Source organism: Salminus brasiliensis, chromosome 3 (assembly GCF_030463535.1).
Source record: "Salminus brasiliensis chromosome 3, fSalBra1.hap2, whole genome shotgun sequence".
NCBI lineage: Eukaryota > Metazoa > Chordata > Actinopteri > Characiformes > Bryconidae > Salminus > Salminus brasiliensis.
The window spans coordinates 40144851-40168845 of NC_132880.1; the positions used below are offsets into that span (position 1 = coordinate 40144851).

The 23995-nt window shown below is 41.2% G+C and overlaps 1 protein-coding gene across 2 annotated transcripts; it reads right to left on the reverse strand.

Annotated features, from left to right (window-relative positions):
- Positions 1-1555: 1555 nt before the first annotated feature.
- Positions 1556-17954, reverse strand: gnrhr1 (gonadotropin releasing hormone receptor 1). 2 transcript variants are annotated; one of them, XM_072676134.1, is made up of 4 exons: positions 17714-17954; positions 8195-8732; positions 5185-5392; positions 1556-5106 (listed from the first exon to the last, which is right to left on the reverse strand). In XM_072676134.1, the coding sequence occupies exons 2-4, from the start codon at positions 8723-8725 to the stop codon at positions 4700-4702; spliced, it is 1146 nt and encodes a 381-aa protein (XP_072532235.1). In that variant the 5' UTR covers positions 8726-8732; positions 17714-17954; the 3' UTR covers positions 1556-4699. The 2 variants fall into 2 exon arrangements, with proteins under 2 accessions (XP_072532235.1, XP_072532236.1); XM_072676135.1 differs by lacking the exon at positions 17714-17954 and adding an exon at positions 9253-9328.
- Between the last annotated feature and the right edge of the window lie 6041 nt (positions 17955-23995).

Genomic DNA, 23995 nt, shown 5'->3' on the forward strand with positions numbered 1-23995 from the left:
ATTGGGTGCAAGGCAGGAATACCCCCTGGACTGGGTCAACTGCAGGGTACCACCCCCTCACAATTTGCTGACATACTCTTACCCAAGGGCAATTTAGCATAGCAAGTTCACCCACCATGTGTGTTTTTGGGGAGGTGGGAACCTGGATAAAACCAACATGAACACTGGGAGAAAACACCAACAACATTTAGATGGTAGCGCTAATCTCATGAGTGCTCGCCAAAACACAAAGCTCATTTTACAGCATTAGGCACCTGCAGGCTTAAATGAGTGACACTAAAATCGTTAACGGAAATGATTCTGGTCGTGTAGGAGAGCCTAACAATGCATTTGCACTAAATTGCTGACACACTTTTGCAATCAAGCAGAGAGAGGAGGAAAAACAAGGAGAACTGAAGGTGTGAGAGATTTAATGCAACAGGAGGAAAACAACATATTTCTTTACAAGCAGGAGAAAGGAAGCTGGATTTAATAGAATTACACAGATGGAAGCAAAATGGTTTTGCCGCAATGCAGTATACAGAAAGTAATGTTGACTTTTGAAGCTTATGTTTATACAAATAAAATTCATAAATGAATGGTTTATATAAAATGCATGAGTTTAATGTTCTAATGTTAGTTTGCATGAGTTTAATGCTCTATAAATAGGTTTAGAGATTTGCTGGATTATTTAGAGTCTAATGTACAGTACAATAAAGATCCTGGTTTAATGAAGTCATGTAAAATGTGTTTCAGTGGTGATGAATGAACAGTGAGAATGATGATGCCATTTCCTCTTGTCTCATCATTTACACAGATACTGGACTTTTACATGCAATTGCTGAAAGCTTTGGGAAATTCTTTGAGAAATCTAAATTCGAATCATAATTATAATTATAAAAGGATAATCATCAGTCTTTTAGGGGGGGATCTGATTTGGAATCACTTTTTCCAAATAGCTTACTCATACAGTTGGGCTTGGAGGTTTATATTCGCTCATTATGGATGTGAATGTCGTGGCAATATTGGGCTATCAGTGATTTCTTTGAATTGTACTTTTCTGGGGAAGAATGAGTGACTGCATTCATCTTTAAGGGAATTTGGTGTTAGTACAAATTTGTGGGGTGCTTTTCTGGAATCAACACATGGTCACAATTATAAATACAGGATCATACATATAAATACACCACTAAGATTATTAATTCAGTGATGATTAAATTAACTTGCTAAGACCAAGGCCTCTTGACTTCCTGTTAGTGATCATGATTGGTAGCTTCTTTTGTGCCCACATAAAAATGGTTTGTTTGACAGCACTCCTTGGATTGACCAACACACAAGTTTAAAAAAAAATTACATAAGCACAATTATTGGGCAGTGTAGCCTGGAAGTCTGGAAGAAGATACAAACTGTTGCTGTCAGCTAAGAGGAAATTGTTTTCCATGGTTAGGAATGACCCAAGAACTATGGCACAGACCAGCAATAAGCTGGAAGCTGCTGGAACATCAGTGTCACTGTCCACAGTCAAGCATGTTTTAGATCTTGAATGAATGAAGACATTTGACACGTTTAAACCCAACTTAAGTTTGCAGCTGACCAAGTGGACAAGGAAAGAACCTTATGGTGTTTTATGGTCAGGTGAGGCAAAGATGGTTGGAGGGGTAAAGGTGAGGTAGTTAACCCCAAGAACAACTTGAGCAACTGTTAAGAATGGTGGAGGTACTGTCAGAGGAACTGGTACATTGCACAAAGTTGAAGGAATAATAAAGAAGAAGGACTACCTTCTTTATTATAACCTCTAACCATACGGTTGAAACTGCACAACTGGGTGTTGTAGCAGGACATTGATTGTTAGATGTGCTGCATTTAAATCTGTATAATTGAGTCATTGAGAGCTCAGTACTCATGTGTCATGTGACGAGAGAATGCAAACTTGCAATATTCATTTGAGATTAAAGAGAAAGGTACTAGGTATTTGACATTGAAATAGTCTCTGATGCCAGTTATCATGTGGTTTGCAATGTTTGGTTTGAATGTTCAGTCCAAACGTCTTTCATTTGTGTGTTGTTTTCATTAACACAGCATTAGAGTGCCAAAGTGAAGTGAAGGGACCTTAATTGTATTCCTTTTCCATCCACTGCTGTTTAACATAATTACCATGTCATCCCTTACGGGAGAAGTTTAGCAACCTGTGTTGTTTCCCAACAGGGGAGACAACAGAGTGTCGGTGATGCGTATTATCCTGTGTGTCGTGTGTGTGTGTGTGTGTGTATGGTGACAATTGCTCCTGTCTTACTGATGGTGATGGTGGATGGTAAGGCTAAGAGTGCTCAGAGATAAGGCTGGCCCTGCTGTTTTTTTCGGATGCGATTAGGCTGTGATTGCTACAGCCCAACCTGTCAGCCATGTCAGCACAGAGCATACACCGCAGAGGCAAAGGGTTACCACAGAGATTTACTGCATGTGTGCTCAAATTACAGATAAACAGTCCTACATGTCACATACACTGACACAAGCAGCGCTGTTTCATTGTAGTAATAGGTACGCACACAGCATGACATAACCACTGGTCTCTAAACACCCTCTCCTACCTTCTAGGTACATCTATGATCACTATTACTGAATGCATACTAAAAAATTTTCACAAAAAGCTCTGGTGGGCTTTCTAATATAATCAAAAACTAAAAGGTCTTTTTATGCTCCTGTCAATAGTTTCGTTAACCTCTATATCACAATGGAACAGCAGTGACATTCATTAGGGCCCTGAGGGTCTTCTGGTCAACCACATCAATATTAAGTTACAAATTGACATCACAAGGTCACTTTACAGCAGAGGCCATGCACATCATTACCATGGTCCATACTAAATGAATGGAAAGACAGTTCAATGTACTGCATATAAACCAAACTTTTATTACCTTATTAACAAGTGCTGTTCCAAAGTAGGGATATAAAAGGTACATTACTTAAAGATACTGTCAAGACAGCCATTGACTGTTGCTTCTCAGATATTCGTTTGAACTGGACATGCCTCTATTATACAGTCTAGTCCAAGGAAGATGGATTGTTTTGTAATTGTGCAGTGAGGCAGTACACACCTTTCCTCTTCATTTTCTCTCTTAAAAATGAATGAGGCAAATTTACACTGGCATTTCATCCTGTTGGATGTCACATGACCAAATAAGATTTCAGGGTTATACTACTCTTTACTGTTGGGGTATAATATAGATCTAATATAATATAATATAATGAATTCAGCTACTTTACAGATAAACATGTGAGCAGATAAACATGAACCTATTGGCTCCATGCCTAATGCCAGACATGGGCCAGAGGGGTATAAAGCCCCCCAGCATTGAGCTGTGAAGCAGTGGGATTGTGTTCTCTGGAATGATGGTTGGTGCTCCATCCAATACTTTTAGGATGAGCTGGGGAGTTGGGGGTTAGGTGGGGTGGTGATCACTCAACATTCTGACCTCACTAATGCTCCTTTTACTGAATGCAATCAAATCCTTACAGCAATGCGCCAAAATCTAGTGGAATGTATTCTCTGGACAGTAGAGACAGAAGCAGGATAACAAAAGCAGGATAAGCTCTTTTTAATACCATTGAATGAATTATGAGGTGTCCCTATATTTTTGCCCATGTAGTGTACATTGTGTGATTACACAAATTGCTGACTATTAAGAGACACCATGGATACTTTTGTCTCTGTACTCCAGCATTTTGGAATTGGAAGAAATCGCTGGCTATGAGATTACCCTTTTAAGGGAGCACACGTATCTGTACTGGGTGAAGCACACAGGAATCACAGCATTATACAAGGTTCCCATAATTCAAGTGCTGTCCAAAATCCTCTTGAAACAAAGATGTTGAGGAAAACAATCTCTTGGACGCCCTCCAGCCCGAACACAAGGCCAGGCATTCAACTGAAACGATCCACCCACCAATCACTGAAGCTCTTCAGGCAACCCAAGAGAATTCTACAGTCATTGTTCCTCTTGACTTGTCTGCCACCCCTGCCACTGAAAATCAATCATTATATGCTAAATGTCCTTACTTCCCAGCTTGGGCATCAGGAACTCGCTTAGTTGTCATCATGTATTGAAGGTTGATTGTTTTAGGTAGCCTAAAAGGGGTAACTTCCAAAGCCCCATTACTTTACCTCTACTCCAATGGCTTTTTAACGCATACTTTGGGTTACATTCCTACTGTGTAACTTTGGAGTAGTGTGACTCTTCTAATCAGATCGGATACAGTCCTTTCTGACAACAGAGGCAGCTCAAGTTCTATCCCATGGCTTCCTTGCGAAAATCATTGTGGAAACAAACATCTAATACAAAACAGCTTAATCCTTCTTCCAACTACACCCTAGTGAGCCAACTCATAATAGGATCCTTAACTTTTAAAGCAAAATCTATTCCTGTTCTTCAGAATTTGTACTTCACACTCGTTTCTTGGGTGTTCTTTCCTTTGCTCTTACAGATACACCCATCATATTTGTGGGTGAAGTCGCCCTGTTTCAGGGCCGGAGTGCTATTTCACCATCACTGGAATATGAGCATGTTGTGTATGAACAGTTGTAGAGCCAGTCAGACCAGAGCAAGCACAATTAAAAACCAGCAGTAAATTCAATTGTTGGCCTTAAATGCTCCGGTTAATCACCACATTTGACTCAACCATTCCTTTAAAAGACAAGACTCTGCTGAGTTCTTCAAATCATCTACGCTTGTTGTCCACTGGGTTGGTCACCACTGCCCAGGTCTGATTCTGCCCCTCCACTGGCTCCTCTTCTATGGCCAGAAAAAATGTCCATGGATTTCGGTAAAGCATTCTCCTTCCTCCAACATAAGCAGCTGGCCAAATCCGCCCGGAACGATGGTGTGAAGAAACCATAGATGACTGGATCACAGCACGTGTTGAGGTTCCCGAAAACAAAGAAGATATGGTGTACATATTCAGGGATCACTTGCAGCATCTGAGGCTGAAACCAGTACCAGATTCCAAGCAAGTAATATGGAGTCCAGCAAATCACAAAAGAGGCGACAATGATGATAGTCATTTTTAGGGTCTTCATCCGGGCTTTGGGGATCAAATCCATTCCACTGCGTCTCAGACAAGGTTCTCCTCCTAGGGAGATACATATAGAAATGACACCTTAGAACAGGTCAATGGGCCGATCGTATAGTCAGAAAGTGAGTCACTCACCCTTGCCCTTGCTCCTGTTCATTTGGTGGTTGATCTCAACCAGGATCCGAGTGTAGCAGAAGCTCATGACAAGCAGAGGGAACACATACAGGGTGACAAATTGGAACATGTTGTAGGCAGTCTCCTGCCAATGCTGCTGGAAGCTTCCATGTGTTGCGCACTGGACAAAGTCCACTCCTTCAGCCTTGATTGCCCGGAAAATGAACAACTGTCATACAGAGAGGAAAATGAGGAAATATGGGCAATCAGAGGTGAAAGTAAAAAGGAATAGGATGTGCAAAATCATGCTCTGGCTGGTTTAATTTCCGAGTTAGTACTAATCACAGAGATAAAGTTAAAGATCCAAAAGTTCCATGAAGTTGGTTTCTCAAATCTTCTGGTGCTTCAGTCGTGAGGGCAGCTGTACGTTTCTCTTAAAATAAAAGGGTTCTAGAAAGGATTATTTGAGGGAAGCCATACAAGAATCATTTTTGGTTCAACAAAGAACCAATTTTGTGAAAGAGACACGTATGAAGAACTTTAAAGGTTTAAAAATGGATGTAAAGGTTTTTCACACTCACATTTACTTATAAAACATTTACTTATAAAAAGGTTCTTTATGGAACCAAATATGGTTTCTTCTGGCATCACTCAAAGAAGCTTTTCAAGAAGCTTTATTTTCAAGAGTGCATGCAGAAAACAAATAGTAACTCTCTGATGTCTCCATAGATTAGGGGCCATCAATTCTGATCCTGAAAGTCTGGAGCTACTAAACCTGGTAATTAACTGATTGAGCTGAGTTGGTGTGTTTAAGCAGGAAACCTACTTGACTGGAGAGGTCATGTGATAGGGGTAATAGAGTACAGATGAGATGTAACATTCAGATATTATATATGAACAGTGTACAGACAGGGTATTAACAGTGAACAATAACAGGGTATTAACAGTGAACAATTGAGTGGCAGGAGCACAGACCAAACATCTTACACAACATCTAATTAGTTTCAGCTGCAGCTTATTTAGTTTTTTAACATTTTTGAGGATCAACTCAAAATGTCTAGTGCTGTATGTTTAGATGTATTGTATTATGTTAAGGTTTATTGTATCTGCATGTTTAGATTTATTAGGTATACTATACACCTTTCAGTTCTGCATTCATAGTGCTAACAAGACTAGTAGTGCTTGTTTCTAAGATCTCCCTGTAAAGAAATTGTGCCAAAACAAAAGAAACTGCAGAAAAAGGTTTTCAGAAACAGAAGATCACTGCAAAATCAGAGAACTGATTTAATTGATCAATACTTGTATTTGCATTAATTTATTATTTAGATTTTTAATATTGTGCAAGTTGATTATTTTATTTTAGATTTTTTGGCACAAAGATATCTTTTTAACTTCTTTAATTCTGTACATTGCATTAACATACATACACACTTACACACACACACTTCCTCTACATTCCATCAACCTAAGCATGCATTTTCTCTAGAGATATTCTCCTGTACAGTCATATGTTGGCAGCGCAGTGTGCACACTCAGCTATTTGTTCAGCTGCTTTAAAGAGAGCTAGGTCAATAGTCAATGGTGTGTGTGCTTGTGTGGATGCACATGTAAGAGAGACGGAAAGAGAGACAGAGAAAGTAAGTGGGGTGGAAGGTGTATCGATCATCTAGCTCACCACCCACCCTCTAATCCTTCTCTTCTCCTCCATGACTGACTCACCCAGTCATTTCCTAGCCTTCTCTTTCCATAGCAACCTGTTCATCTCTCCCTTAATACATTTCAAAGCCAAGGTTACGTTCACAGGCCCCTTCAAATGACATCTCCTGCATTAGGGAACGAAATGTGTGAAGAGCTGCTTCTTGATGAGCAGAGCTTAGAGCCAGACACATTCTTGATCTGTGCAGAAGGACATTTTTTGGCCACTCCTGGTACACAGTGCACAGCACACAGTCTGCACGAGCTATATGAAACTTTCATCATAAAATAGAAATGTTCAACTGACATTGTATTTAATTTAACATTGGTAATTAATGCATGAATTAAAGCAAACAGTACAGTGACATGTTGAGAAAATGCAAATGAAGGCATTACAAGCAGGAATGGCCTTTCAGTCAATATAAAACTCCAGTTATAAGAGAATTGTCTTGATGTAAGAAAACTGATAGAAATTCTGTAAAAAAAAAAAAAATAATAAAGGTAAAAAAATAAATAAAGGAGTGTCATATATTTTAATATCCACTATGTTGGCAAAGGTATTGGGACAACGGCTCATGCATTGTTTTTTTCCTGAAATCAAGGGTATTAAAAAAACAGTTGCTTTTGTTGGAGTAACTTTCTATTTTCCAGGCAAGGTATTCTACTAGATTTTGAAGCACTACTGTGAGAATTTGATTGCATTTACTGACAAGAGTGCTAGTGGGGTCAAGAGTGCTAGTGGGGTCACACCCCATCTTATCCCCAACTCCCCAACTCATCACAAAAGTATTGGATAGAGCACCAACCACCATTCCAGAGAGCACAGTTCTACTGCTCCACAGCTCAATACTGAGGGGCTTTATACCCCTCTAGCCCATGTCTGGAATTACACTATAGGTTGATGTTTATCTGGAGAGTCCTATTTCATTAGTAATACTCCTGTACAGGGACTAGACAAGCTGTGTGCACGCATTTGCACGTCTGTGTCAGCACTGGGTGCAACTTAAGGTAGCTGAATGTATCCTTTAGAAGGGGTGTCCACAAATTTTTGTATGTCCCATATTTTGAAATAAGTTGGTATATGCATAATATATATTAAATATGTGACAAGTACTTGCTGTATATAAGGGAATTCCATATATTGTAAAAAAAAGACCTGTAAAAATACCTTAATTGGTTTAATGCAAGTGTGATGGCACAGCATTCATTAATTTATCTTATTTAAGATGACAGACTGATCTGTCTGAATGGGGTCATCAGTTTCCACCGAGGACCAATTAGTAAAATCTTGATTTCATGTTTCAGCAGCCCATTACAGGTGGTGAGTTATTCTGACCTGTGGGGAAGCGAGGACCAGGCTGAGTGTCCACGCAATCAGCAGCATCCTCCTGTTCCTGCGGCCCGCATCCAGTGCATCCAGCGGATGCAGGATGGCGTGGTGCCGGTCCAGGCTGACCACCACCAGGATGAACGCAGCCGAGTGCATAGCAAAGAGCTTCAGGAAGCACAGCAGTTTACACATGGCGTCCCCGGCGTACCACTGCACTGTCACATTCCACACAGCATCCAGCGGCATCACCACAAAGGTCATGACGAGGTCAGCAGAGGCTAGGCTGCCAATGAGAGGCCTCAGGTGGGAGGCCAAGCGCCGGCCACGGCCCCTAGTCACGCTGAGTAACACTGACAGGTTACTGACGGCTGCAAACACAAACAGCACCAGGGTGGCCACGACACGGAATCGAGCAGCAGTGGTGAAGGTGGGGGTCTCCCAGTCCAGCGGGAACAACGGGAGGGAGGTATTCAGCAGGGAAGAGTTATCCAAGATGCTTGTGGGGCTGGACAGCAGAAAGGTCACGTTTCCTGACATGCTGGAACTGAAGCATACAGATTGATGTTGTTATGTGTCACAATTTGAAAAATATGTTAACTATTAAAATGTAACACTGCACAAAACACTGCTTGTGTTTGTCCAATCCAATTCAATTAATAAACAAATTAATACTTACCTAAACCAATTCAATTAGTTCAAAGTAAATTATATAAATTATGCACTTAGAGGAGGCTATGTGTATACTGACCATGCTGAATAAGTTTCACCTATGTTTATCCAACTAAACTTACCCAGGTAATATCATAGATGTTTAATAACTGCATATTAATAATCGCTACCTTCACAAAAGCTGATGGCATACTTCTGGATTAGCGCCTGAGTGGTCACTGTTGCATTCAGCCAACATAAAGCCACCCTCAGCAGCAGGGAAAGTGGTATCTTGTGCTTAGTACCTTCAACATTGAGGCCAGAGTACAATAAAATATAGACTCATCTGAACACATACGAGAAGGTAGCCTGTGAGGAACGACTATATGCTGCTTGTGAGACGGGGGAATACACACCTGGTATGCAAATAGATGATGGCAGGAGCCAATGGGAAAGGTGTTTTACAAGGTGAGTCTGGCTGCAGTAGGGGCTCCAAACTCCATGTGCATGTGTGTAAATTCATCACCAAGCCCCAGAAATGCACTCTAAATCCTCAAACCTTCGGTAGCCAATGAAATGAGTTGCCACTGAAATCCTTTGTTGAGTGTAGGGAAGGCAGAGGTTGGTTGTCACATGGGTTGGCTGTCACATTGCTAAAAACCAGCACACTAGAGGGAGCTGTTCCTGGTACTAAAATGTTCAAAGTCCCTGTCAGCCCACTCAAAGCTGCAAGGGTGTGTCTGATTGCAGAATGACTTAAAGTGGCATCAGAATAGCAACGTAAACAACCCCACTGTTTTTGTGCCATGTCATTAAGTGTGAAGATGATTAGCATGCTCTTTACTGTAGCTGCCCCTACCCCCTGGGGATGGTTGTCACTCTTATGATGGGGATGGTTGTCGCATAATACCAAGGAAACTAAGCTGGCAATCCGTTTACAGTATATATGCTACGTATAAGATGGGACTTCAACTGTGTTAAAAAGTTATTTTATTTACATTGCTTTAACTTTTTATTACCTTGATTTTAACATTTTGTGTTATGCATGAATACATTACATTTCTTGTTCTTTTTTTATACAAAATATGTCATTGTATGAGCTCCTATGCCCCAATTATCATTTTCAAGTGTCCAGATCAGAACAGCGGTTAAATGTTTTACTCAGTTTCTTTCTAAAATAATTAAAAGCTATGGTTATTAGCTATTAGCTATCATGAGACATTTAGGCTGTGTCTGAAACATAAGAAATGCTGCCTACACAGACAGGATTCTAGTGCTTTATTGAGCAAAAATGCTCATATCTAGCAGTGTGCTGTTGATACCTTTGCAACGTCAGGACGAATTGTTGCCTTTGTGATTGGGTTACAGAAAACCCTCAACACATTACTGCCTTCTGAGACAGGGTGGACAGCAAGGCATCAAGTCAGCTAGCTACCTCCAGTTTTAGACACAGCCTTGGTTTTGAATACAGCTAGTACATTTGTGGCAAGCAAGCACATATGTACTAAATACTACCTGTATTTAAAATCAAACGTCTTACCATACCAATGGAGTAAGAATCTAATGCCGCATTGGTTTTATTCAGGGCAATCAGGTGCTTTTTTGATATTTTTAAGATGGTATCAGTTATTTGGTTCTGGACAACCAACTCTGGCCTCCTGTTCATTTGAGTTTTTGATTCCTTGATATTGCACAACAGAAACAAAGATTTCATGAAGCCAGAAATAAGTGCAATCATCTTGAAATCCTTGCTCATCTTCGCAGTTTTCTCTATTCCTGCTCAACACGCTGTAATGCTCCCCAGATATATGGTATCTGCTCACTGTCTCATTTTCTGCAGCTCCCTAGCCATGGGGGCCTTTTTACTCTGGACCTCCTCAGCTAAAGATAATCTTGGTTAAAATGTCAGTGAACGGCCCACACTGTACAGAGTGTCTATGAACTTTGGAGAGTCTATATATAAACCTGCAGTGAAATCAGCTGTGAACTGGGGGAAGTGTGCTGTGATTTAGAAGGCCAAACAAAACAGTATAAAAAATAAGAAAAATAAGATCATTTATCACCCTCAGTTTATGGCACTCATGATTCATATGTAGAGGCCACAGTTCTCTCTTTTTCCTGTCACGCTTCTCGCCCAGCCTGCTCTTTTACTGTGTATGCCATCAAATACACATTAGCTGGACAGCTGTGGCAGATTCTCGTTGCTCTGTGATCTATTGCAGGCACGTATGACACAGAAACTCTCAATTAGTCTTTGAGGTCTGGCTTTTGCTGTGGGACAAGGAGCTGTGCAGGCAGGATTTTCTGGAATTTAACAAATACTGACACAATTGCTCAGTTTTTGACATGCTGGTGTTTGACATGCTACTGTTACTGCTAATACTGCTGCTTCTACGTTTACTGCTACTACCACTGCGACTACTACTATTACTACTACTGCTAATACTAGCATTTCTGCTACCATAAGTGCTAACACTAATGCTACTATAATTGGTAATACTTCTGCTACTTCTGCTGACAAAACTAATTTTACTAGTCATGTTACTACTACAACTTTTGCTTCTGCTACTACTACTTTTGCTCCTACTAACAATATTACTACTGCTTCTACTGTTAATACTAGTGTACCACCCACACTACAGTTATTACTACTGCTTCTACTGTTAATACTAGTGTACCACCCACACTACTGTTATTACTACTGCTTCTACTGTTAATACTAGTGTACCACCCACACTACTGTTATTACTACTGCTTCTACTGTTAATACTAGTGTACCACCCACACTACTGTTATTACTACTGCTTCTACTGTTAATACTAGTGTACCACCCACACTACTGTTATTACTACTGCTTCTACTGTTAATACTAGTGTACCACCCACACTACTGTTATTACTACTGCTTCTACTGTTAATACTAATGTACCACCCACACTACTGTTATTACTACTGCTTCTACTGTTAATACTAGTGTACCACCCACACTACTGTTATTACTACTGCTTCTACTGTTAATACTAGTGTACCACCCGCAGTACTGTTATTACTACTGCTTCTACTGTTAATACTAGTTTACCACCCACACTACTGTTATTACTACTGCTTCTGCTGTTAATACTAGTGTACCACCCACACTACTGTTATTACTACTGCTTCTGCTGTTAATACTAGTGTACCACCCGCACTACTGTTATTACTACTGCTTCTGCTGTTAATACTAGTGTACCACCCACACTACAGTTATTACTACTGCTTCTGCTGTTAATACTAGTGTACCACCCGCACTACTGTTATTACTACTGCTTCTACTGTTAATACTAGTGTACCACCCACACTACTGTTATTACTACTGCTTCTGCTGTTAATACTAGTGTACCACCCACACTACTGTTATTACTACTGCTTCTGCTGTTAATACTAGTGTACCACCCACACTACTGTTATTACTACTGCTTCTACTGTTAATACTAATGTACCACCCACACTACAGTTATTACTACTGCTTCTGCTGTTAATACTAGTGTACCACCCACACTACTGTTATTACTACTGCTTCTACTGTTAATACTAGTGTACCACCCACACTACTGTTATTACTACTGCTTCTACTGTTAATACTAGTGTACCACCCACACTACTGTTATTACTACTGCTTCTGCTGTTAATACTAGTGTACCACCCACACTACTGTTATTACTACTGCTTCTACTGTTAATACTAGTGTACCACCCACACTACTGTTATTACTACTGCTTCTACTGTTAATACTAATGTACCACCCACACTACAGTTATTACTACTGCTTCTGCTGTTAATACTAGTGTACCACCCACACTACTGTTATTACTACTGCTTCTGCTGTTAATACTAATGTACCACCCACACTACTGTTATTACTACTGCTTCTGCTGTTAATACTAATGTACCACCCACACTACAGTTATTACTACTGCTTCTGCTGTTAATACTAGTGTACCACCCAAACTACTGTTATTACTACTGCTTCTGCTGTTAATACTAATGTACCACCCACACTACAGTTATTACTACTGCTTCTGCTGTTAATACTAGTGTACCACCCACACTACTGTTATTACTACTGCTTCTGCTGTTAATACTAGTGTACCACCCACACTACTGTTATTACTACTGCTTCTGCTGTTAATACTAGTGTACCACCCACACTACTGTTATTACTACTGCTTCTACTGTTAATACTAGTGTACCACCCACACTACTGTTATTACTACTGCTTCTGCTGTTAATACTAGTGTACCACCCACACTACTGTTATTACTACTGCTTCTACTGTTAATACTAGTGTACCACCCACACTACTGTTATTACTACTGCTTCTACTGTTAATACTAGTGTACCACCCACACTACTGTTATTACTACTGCTTCTGCTGTTAATACTAGTGTACCACCCTCACTACTGTTATTACTACTGCTTCTACTGTTAATACTAGTGTACCACCCACACTACTGTTATTACTACTGCTTCTACTGTTAATACTAGTGTACCACCCACACTACTGTTATTACTACTGCTTCTGCTGTTAATACTAGTGTACCACCCACACTACTGTTATTACTACTGCTTCTACTGTTAATACTAGTGTACCACCCACACTACTGTTATTACTACTGCTTCTACTGTTAATACTAATGTACCACCCACACTACAGTTATTACTACTGCTTCTACTGTTAATACTAGTGTACCACCCACACTACTGTTATTACTACTGCTTCTGCTGTTAATACTAATGTACCACCCACACTACTGTTATTACTACTGCTTCTACTGTTAATACTAGTGTACCACCCACACTACTGTTATTACTACTGCTTCTGCTGTTAATACTAGTGTACCACCCACACTACTGTTATTACTACTGCTTCTGCTGTTAATACTAATGTACCACCCACACTACTGTTATTACTACTGCTTCTGCTGTTAATACTAGTGTACCACCCAAACTACTGTTATTACTACTGCTTCTACTGATAATACTAGTGTACCACCCACACTACAGTTATTACTACTGCTTCTGCTGTTAATACTAGTGTACCACCCACACTACTGTTATTACTACTGCTTCTGCTGTTAATACTAATGTACCACCCACACTACTGTTATTACTACTGCTTCTGCTGTTAATACTAGTGTACCACCCACACTACTGTTATTACTACTGCTTCTGCTGTTAATACTATTGTACCAGGGGCTGCTTTTTTAATCATCTTTAAATAACATTAACACAGCTTGCATGAGAACATAGGAGCAGATATTGACTGCTATTGATACAGCACTTCAGCCACTCTAGTGTATTAGAACATTTCTCGACTTGTTACACAGTGGGAGATGATATTGATGATGTCTTCTGTCCATCAGTGCATTCAAAAGAGAGGGAGATGTAGTGATTTCATGGCCGTAGGCAATAGACGATGAATAGATGAACGGGGTCCCTGGATACATATATTGAAATCCAATCATTTACTGTATGGAGGGAAAGGCCTGGTGTATGCAACATTGGCAACATTAACTACACCCAAACCTTGTAAGCCTTACCTCCATTGGCCCCTATCAAATGCTCCATTCCTCTCACTGTAAAGAATTAAAAGTCAGGCCTACTTAATTAACTGATTATACAGAGCTTTATCTGAGTTAACTCAACTTTGTCTAGTCAAACGTAACAAACCTAACTCACATTTGTTATACTTCTATGTCTCAGTTGTTCATCAGTACATTCTGAGTTGAGCCTCAAAAACATTAGTAACTATGGTCCTCGCTTCCCCACAGTTGCAGCTGAAATTGGATACAGATTGGGTAAATCTTTTGGTCTTTCTTCAATTTGTTTACTTTCTTCAATTTATTTCCATCTGCAGGTTAGGAATTCATATTCTCAGGCTCCTGACCATGAAGGACTGTGGTGATAAAGGGATTCAAGTGTATGCTCTCCTGTAACTTGATAAGCAGGCAGTTGAAAGGTTGTGCCAGTCTAGAGCTGTGAAGCCAACCACATATCTGTGTCCAAGAAAAAACAGAAAGGTAAATTTACTCAGAACTGTGTTTTCATGTAGAGTCATTTCACAGCTGGGGGTAGCTCTAATCTGCAGGAGGGAATAAACAGTAAAGAAATCTGGGGGTTAGAGATCTCATTTACTGAGATTTCAGCTCAATTTAACATGTATTGTTGACCAAACTGAGATGCAGAACATTTGTGATCATTTGTTGTCTTCATCAATATCATATCTGGACTGTCTGAAGAGGTGCCATCATAGGATATACAGTTATTTCCTAATGCCTTTGTTTTTATTAGTATGTTTTGGTATGTACACTGCTTTGCCCCCATATAACAGTCTTAAATTGTTCTTTACCATGACCAGAGGCTGGGCTACACTGACATATACTGACAGGTTATTTAACATCAATACTCATGGTGGCCCATGTGGCTGCTTCCGTTTTTCCCAGTGATGAAACTGCCCCTGCTTCTATAGGTGGCAGCCCAGGAAACTCAATTTTGCCGACTCTGGATATAGATATGTTTCATGTTTTGGCTGCTTGACGCAGGAGTGTGCTGGTGGTGCCTGACTGACAATGCATGGCAGAAGCTGAATGTATTCCTGGCTGCTTTCACAGTGGGCTGTGACAGGTTGAGGTTTGAGTAGTGACAGTTACAGCAGTCATTTACAGCTGCTGTCATCTCACAGCTCTGCTACATTATCTGCATCACTATCAGACTCCTCCATGCGCACCCTCACTGTACTGCACACAGATACTATACTGCTCTGTGTGAGTGTGTGTGTTTGTCTGCAGAAAATGGCAGAGAAATGATGTTTCATACCAATCTAAGGTGTTGTAGTGTGTAAATGTAGTGTGTTGTAGTGAGTCATTGTCAAGTTTTCTTTACCCCATTAACAGGTTCATCTCCATTACAAGCTCAAACGCTTGTGGATAGCCCTTCTAATAAATGCATGCAGCTACTTTAAGTTGCACCCATTGCCGAGGAAGATGTGCAAATGCACACAAGTACAGCGTGTCTAGTTCTTGTAGAGAGTAGATAAACATTAAACTATTGGCACCATGATGCCTAATGCCAAGTGTGGGCTAGAGAGGTATAAAGCCCCCCAGCATTGAGCTGTGGAGCAGTGGAACTGTGTTCTCTGGACTGATGGTGCTCTATCCAATACTTTTAAGATGAGCTGGGGAGGTGAGGGGTGAGGTGGGGTGGTGATCCTCCAACATCCAAACCTTTCTATTGCTCTTGTCACTGAAAACAATCAGCAAGACTCCAAAATCTAGTAGAAAGCCTACCTTTTTTCTGCAAGAAACAATGAATGGGCAGGTGTCCCAATACTTTTGTCCATAGCATGTATCTTTTTATCTGTCCTGATGCTCCTGATGACTCATGCCTGTTATGAAGCTCATCTTGTTAAAGAGCCTGCAGACCGGCTATTAGCCTTTGCTGTCCATTCCTCTAATTGCAGGTTCATTGATTAAAGGGTCTGACACACAGACTAAGGACATTTGACACTTGTGTTATAATCATATTTGTAATCTGTATGTGAAATGTCTGGCAACACGATAAAACATAAAAGGTTATAGCAATTTATAAGCATAATGAGAAGTAAACATATGAAGCTACATGAACCTTCATCTACACCAAAAAGGAAATCACTATATGTAAAGTAAAGGAAAAGTGCGCCTCGTTGTTTTGGACTGAATCTGCACTCAATCATGAGCGTATAGTGACAGTGTCCTGCTCTGAGACAGTATGGGTCAACACCTTCCTAACAGAAATCTCACACATCAACTTATTTAGTTCAAGGTGATTCACCTCTGGGGTTCTACATTAGCTTATAGCTTAACAATAGCTAACAGATAAACACTTTTTAAAGGGTTCTTCACAAACCATCCACAAGAAGTCTCCATTTATGTACATAGTTCGACGAAAGTATTGGGACATCTGCTTATTCATTGTTATTAAACATTGTTATGAAATCAATTATATTAAAAAGAGTGTATCCTGCTTTTGTTGGAGTAAATGTCTCTACTGTCCAGGGAAGAAAGCTTTCTACCAGATTTTGGATCATTGCTATGAGGATTTGATTGCATTCAGCAACAAGAGCATTAGTGAGGTCAGGATGTTGGATGATCCCCACCCCACCTCATTCCCAACTCATCCTACATATATTGGATGGAGCACCAAGCATCATTCCAGAGAACACAGGCCCACTGCTCCACAGCTCAATGCTTTATACCCCTCTAGCCATGCCAATAGGGTCATGTTTATCTATAGGTTCTGGTCCTAATCTATCGACAATGCTCTTCTACAGCGACTGGACAAGCTGTGTGTGTGTGTGTGTGGATTTGCACATCTGTGTCAGCAATGGGTGCAATTTAAAGTAGCTGAATGCATTCATTAGAAGGGGTGTCCACAAACATTTGGACCTATGCTGTATCGATCTATTTATCTTTATATGTAATAAAAACTAGCAAATAGTGCAAATAGATATTTACTGTTGTTTGTTAATGCAGTTGTGGGGATCAGCAGATGGACCTCATGATAGGTCAAGTAGCCAGTACATCACATCAAATTGAACCCATCGAGACATACAGTACACTTCTTCTTGACGAGGGTTCTTCGTACATTTCTTGACATACGTTTGCCTAGAATATGGTCTAAAAGTAGGTAATCTAAGTTTAAAGGTACAAAAAACCCTGAATCCACATCATTACACTTTCAATCAACACACAGAGTTCTCCAGCTTCTTCAGCTGCTGTTGATTTGGACAGATTAAACATCATCATCTGTTCACCCAGCGTTTCCTCCAGCAGAGAACTGCTCAGATCGATCTGAAACATACCTCTGCTGGTTTCCTCCACCACTGACTGCTCATTGAGATGAATCCACAGGATGCCCAGTTCCTCCAGCCAATTATCTTCAATAATAAAGATCCAGGAGAGGACTTTATTAACACTAAATAAACGTCCTGTAAATCCTGTGAAAGTGTATCTTCCCGAGGTTGGAGCTCGTCATCTCCATCGTGCTCGTGGCGTGTGCGGTGTTTTCCCGCAGTCAGCGTTTCTCCAGCCTGCGCCTGCGTTCCCCTCCACGCTCACCGTGGAGCTGTCCAAGTGCTGAACACGATACACACCCTCCAGCACGCGTTCCCTCTCCTTCCCTCTCAGCACCCCCGAGTGGTCTGCTGTAGACTCTCCTCGTGGGTGAAGCGCGCACGCGAGAGCGACACGCGGAGCAGCTAAATATAAATTCATCTTCACATCTGATGAATCTGGTCCAAATCTAGTCTCCAAACTCATCACCTGCTGAACACACACACGCCATGGTCTGTCTATAAAATGCATGAGAGGAAACCCAAGTCCGACCTGGGGTGCTGGAATGGCTCTCATAGATCCATATTTGAGGTGCAGCCATAACATTAGTACCAGTGAAATGAAAAACATTGATTATCTTCTACAATGACTTCATCTCTAAGGGTGGATATTTTAAGCAGCAAGAGAACAGTTCACTTTAATAAAGACCAAATTGTGATGGCTGGAGAACTGGGTCAGAACATCCTCAAAACATCAGATAGCTTTTTTAGGGGGTTTTCTGGTATGCAGTGGTCAGTACCTACCAAAGGTGCTTCAAGAAACGACAACCAGTGAACTGCCAACAGTTCGCAAGGTATTGTGAAGTCCATGCCTCAAATGGTTAGATATGTTGTTCAGCAAAAGGGGTATCTACTCAATTTTAGGCAGGTAGTACTAATTTTATGGCTGATCAGCATAAATCAGTATTTACATGCATGTTCTTTTTAAATGTCATGTTCATGTACTTACTTTTATATTGGTTAACTTAATAAATAAGAAAATAAATAGCTGTTTGGACACCATTCCAGTTGTAAGGGTCCAAATAGACCATAATACAAGGCCTTTTTAGGCTAAGAGTGGTTTGGGAAGTCAAGAATTGTTATTAGCAGCTGTTTCTAACCCTTAGCAGACACTCAGTATGCACAGGCGCCTGTAAGAAGCTAGCGAATAAAGCTAATGAGCTAATAAATGCACAAATAATGATTTCAGCATGCCCCCTCTTTTCAATTCTGAAAGTTGTCTGAAGAAATGGCACCTAAGAGGAACTGTGGAAAGCAGGACAAGAACTGTAAGACTAAAAACTGAGAGAGCTCTCAGACAGAACTGCTTACTTAGCAGTATTTGATAGAAAGAACACCTCACGTGTTGCATGAGGCAAGTGAACAGTTGTACAGTTACAGTTGTAAAGTCTCCAAACAGACTGTAATTAAATTGTTGGACCTAACTGATTGTTTTTTTTTTTGTTTGTTTTTTTTTTTTTTGGGGGGGGGGGGGGGTTATTAAGAATGATCAGCTCATGACAGTTCCAGACACTCAGCGACCATGGGCTCCTCTGAGCAGCCAGCTGATTTACCAATTAAGCTAATTAATGCCTACATTTACATTACATTTACATTTACGGCATTTAGCTGACGCTCTTATCCAGAGCGACTTACAAGGTTACTCGTATTACAGAGGTGGGCCAATGTGGTGTTAGGAGTCTTGCCCAAAGACTCTTATTGGTGTAGCGCAGCATAGTCACCCAGACTGGAAATCGAACAGGGGCAGAATGCAGGGGGAGCAGGGGAAGAATGTGTGTAACAAGATTTCAACATGCTCCCAGTTTACAACTGCCACTGTCTGACAGTTCATTAAAAAAAATGGCACATAGGGGGAACTGTGGAAGACAAGGCAAGATCTGAGAGACTGGGCCCCAATTTCCACCTGTCCCTACATGCATCTTATGTATTAGAATCTTCTGGATAATGTCAAGCCACATAAAAATGTAAGTGAAAACGCACCCAAGACACATGTGTCTCAGACCGCACGTGGCTAAAATCTTATCAGACTACAATCCAGATGAAGTAAGCAGGTGTAAAGAGGTCTCAGATAGAAGCAGCATTGGATGTTAAGCATGGTGATGGTTCTGTAAAGCTTTGGGGTTGTATGGCAGTCGGCGCCTCAATGTCAGAAAATTATGAAAGTGAGTGTCAAGTCAAGTCAAGTCAAGTAAAATTTATTTGTATAGCTTTTTACAACTGTTGTTGTCACAAAGCAGCTTTACATAATTAGTCATTAGTAAAAGACAGAGACAAAAAATAAATAATGTAAGAAAACATGAAGGATCAAAGACCCCCAGTGAGCAGCCAACGGCGACAGTGGCAAGGAAAAACTCCCTCAGAGCTGGAGGAAGAAACCTTGGGAGGAACCAAGACTCACAAGGGGGACCCGACCCATCCTCCTCTGGTCAGAACTATTTAAACATTATTGATAACAATTACCAAACCATCTAAACTGTTGAACTGTTCTGATCATAATCATAATATATTAATCATGGTGTAGATAGTTAATAGTGGTGATATTAATAGTGGCAGATAGTTACGAGTCCATTTAGGTTTGAACATGGTCATTAAACAGGTAGCAGTGGTAGGAGGATGATCCGCTGGTCTGCTATGGGTGGTGGTGGGTGGGGGGGCCTGATGGTCGGACTGGTAGTTGGCAGCTGGTCTGATGCACGTAGAGGGGACCTCAGCGGGCAATCTTCCAGCAGGTCGGGCTGGGTGGCCATTTACTCTGAGAAGGTAAAAAGAGAGATGATTAGTTCTGAGGCGGTCAGTCCAGAAACTCAAGCATAAAAGAAGATGGCTTCTACAACTGAACAATGGAATCCATGGTGAACTACTTTAAGAAACATAGGCTGAAGCTTTGAGACTGACCCACACAGGCTTCTGACTCAAACACCGTTAAAACTACAAGCAAGTTCTGCCAGCTGCAAAGTGTGGGTGGAAATTTCTAAAACAAGAACAAACAGACTCTCAATCTGTCTGCAAAACATTAGCAAGCTGTGATGTTTGCCAAAGGGTATGTTACAGCTTGTTGTGAGATGTTGCATTTATTAATTTTCACTTCAAGGACGAAGGAATATTTTGGATTGCTTTGCCCAGTAAAGACCAGTTTCCAGATTACTTTGAAATTCATTACATTACTTTTACATTTAAAGTGTTTAGCAGATGCTCTTTTTCAAAGCGACATGCAAAAGTGCTTCACTGTTTACTCAGAAAAATATCCTATATACCTTAGCTAGTATCTTTTGGATCCTCGGCTAGGATCCAAAAGATACCTCCAGGCTTAGATACTACTAAACACAGAAGTCAGCATGGAGAGCACAGTACTCAACACTACACTCTGCCCAAATAGGAGGAGGGTCTTCAGTCTGCATTTAAAGAGACACCCAGGGGAGGTGTATTTTCACCATTTCGGTTCCAGGACAGAAAAGAGTCTGGATGCTTGTCTTTAGGGATCTTAAATGATGGTGGGTCAAGCTGACCCACATCTAAGGCTTAAAGGTAATTCAGGTCAATTCAGTCCAAATGGTTTGTCATTTTAGTAACACAGGCTTGTACAGTACAACGAAACACTGTTGGGCTAAATCCCTGCGGCAGTAACGCAGGACAATAGTGGAAGGACAATAGACTATACAACATATACAGTCCAGTTCTTAGAATAACTGTATGCTGTGTGCGTGTAAATGGAAGAGTTCAGTAAAGTGTAATGTGTGTAGACCAGGTCTGATGTTGTAAACAGTATCACATATGTAAACAAAATGTGCTGAGCTCCTATGTTGGTTTGACAGTATATATATATTGGATTACAGTTATATTGGATAAAGTGTTGGGGGCACTTCAATAAGGGCAATTTTCTGAATCTGAGCAGATTAGATGCTTCTCTACACCTGAGAAAGTATTTTGCCACAGCTGTCAGCACTTCATCATTTCAGTAATGGAGATGAGTGAACCAGTGGCTGTAACAGCCATGCTGACCGAGGCTATAACACCCAGCCATCATGCTGTACAGATGAGGTGGTATACTATGGTACAAGTTCATCTTGATCTAATCTGTAGCCTCTGTCTTTTTGTTCTTGAAGGGTGTAGTGAACAGTAGTCATTCAGACACGGCAATGTATGGTTACTAAGCTCACAGGTTTTCTCTTTGGCCCTGATAATGTTCCAAATAGTGGATTTTGGTAACCCTAAGACACACTATATGCCAAACGTTTGAGGACACCCCTTATAATGACCGCATTTAGCTCTTTTAGACATCTTTTAGATGTTGCTGGCTCTGATGTGCAAATGCACACACACAGCTTGTCTAGTCCCTGTAGATAAATACTGCCAATAGAACAGGACTCTCTGGAGAAGATAAACGTAATAGTATTGACACTATGCCTAATGCCAGATGTGGGCCTAGGGGAGTATAAAGCCCCCCAGCATGTGGAGCAGTGGAACTGTGTTCCCTGGAATGAGAGAACAGGGAGGGAGAGAGAGTGAAAGGGGGAGAAAGAGAGAGAGACAAAGAGAGTGAGAAAGGGAGGAAGAGAGAGAAAAACAGAGAGAGAGAGAGAGAGAGAGAGAGAGAGAGAGAGAGAGAGAGAGAGAGAGAGAGGGAGGAAGAGAGAGAGAAGAACAGAGAGACAGAGATGGACAGGGAGACAGAGAGAAGGAGAGAGGGAGAAAGAGAGAGAGAAGAACAGAGAGAGAGAGTGAGAGAGGGAGGAAGAGAGAGAGAAGAACAGAGAGAGAGAGTGAGAGAGAGGGAGGAAGAAAGAGAGACGGACAGAGAGAGAGAGTGAGAGAGAGGGAGGAAGAGAGAGAGAGACGGACAGAGAGAGAGAGTGAGAGAGGGAGGAAGAGAGAGAGAAGAACAGAGAGAAAGAGTGAGAGAGAGGGAGGAAGAGAGAGAGAAGAACAGAGAGACAGAGATGGACAGGGAGACAGAGAGAAGGAGAGAGGGAGAGAGAGAGAAGAACAGAGAGAGAGAGTGAGAGAGGGAGGAAGAGAGAGAGAAGAACAGAGAGAGAGAGTGAGAGAGAGGGAGGAAGAAAGAGAGACGGACAGAGAGAGAGAGTGAGAGAGAGGGAGGAAGAGAGAGAGAGACGGACAGAGAGAGAGAGTGAGAGAGGGAGGAAGAGAGAGAGAAGAACAGAGAGAAAGAGTGAGAGAGAGGGAGGAAGAGAGAGAGAAGAACAGAGAGAAAGAGTGAGAGAGAGGGAGGAAGAGAGAGAGACGGACAGAGAGAGAGAGTGAGAGAGGGAGGAAGAGGGAGAGACGGACAGAGAGAGAGAGTGAGAGAGGGAGGAAGAGAGAGAAGAACAGAGAGAGAGAGTGAGAGAGAGAGGGAGGAAGAGAGAGAGACGGACAGAGAGAGAGAGTGAGAGAGGGAGGAAGAGAGAGAGAGACAGACAGAGAGAGAGAGTGAGAGAGGGAGGAAGAGAGAGAGAAGAACAGAGAGAGAGGAACAGGGAGACATGGAAAAAGACAGGGAGACAGAGAGAGTGAGAGAGGGGGAGGAGAGGAAGAGAGAGAGAGAGAGAGATAAGAGTGTGAAAGATTGAGTCAGAGACAAAGAGAGTGACAATCTGTGTGTGCGACAGAGTCAAAGAGAAAGTGAGAAAGTGTGAGAGAGAACGGGTATGAATCTGTATGAGCGAGAGAGCAGGAGAGAGACGGAGTGAGAGAGAGAGAGAGAGAGAGAGAGAGAGAGTCTGTTCAGACTGGTGTTGAGAGCACAGGCTAATTACAACCACTCTGCTTCATTCTAACGTTCTGTGCAGAATAAACAATATTTTTAATAATATGCTACTATTTTTATGTAGTCAATGCAGGTTAGTACATGTTTCAGTCTGGTAGTTCTCCTAAATGTAAGGACCTCCAAAATAACGGCTTTCGTGTCTTAGACTATACAAAGTTTGGGTGCTTTTTTATTTTAATGTTACAAAAACTTTTGCCTTAGCAATGGAGCTCCTGTTAACCTCTGTTAGCTAGATCCATTGGCCAAGTAGCACCAGCTGAAAACTAAAGAAGCAACCTCCAGCACACACCAGGCCTGTCTGACCTACATTGGAGGAAAGGGGGTGTTTGTTGAAGCAAAACGTCGTTTCCTCCTTATATGCTGACCTCTACACTCACTCTTATTGTGTGAAAGTGACATCTCTGCACCATGTGAATGAACTGAACTGCAGTCAGTCGTCTGCTACCATTTAACATACTGCTGCTTTACTAATGTAGTGCTGCCCT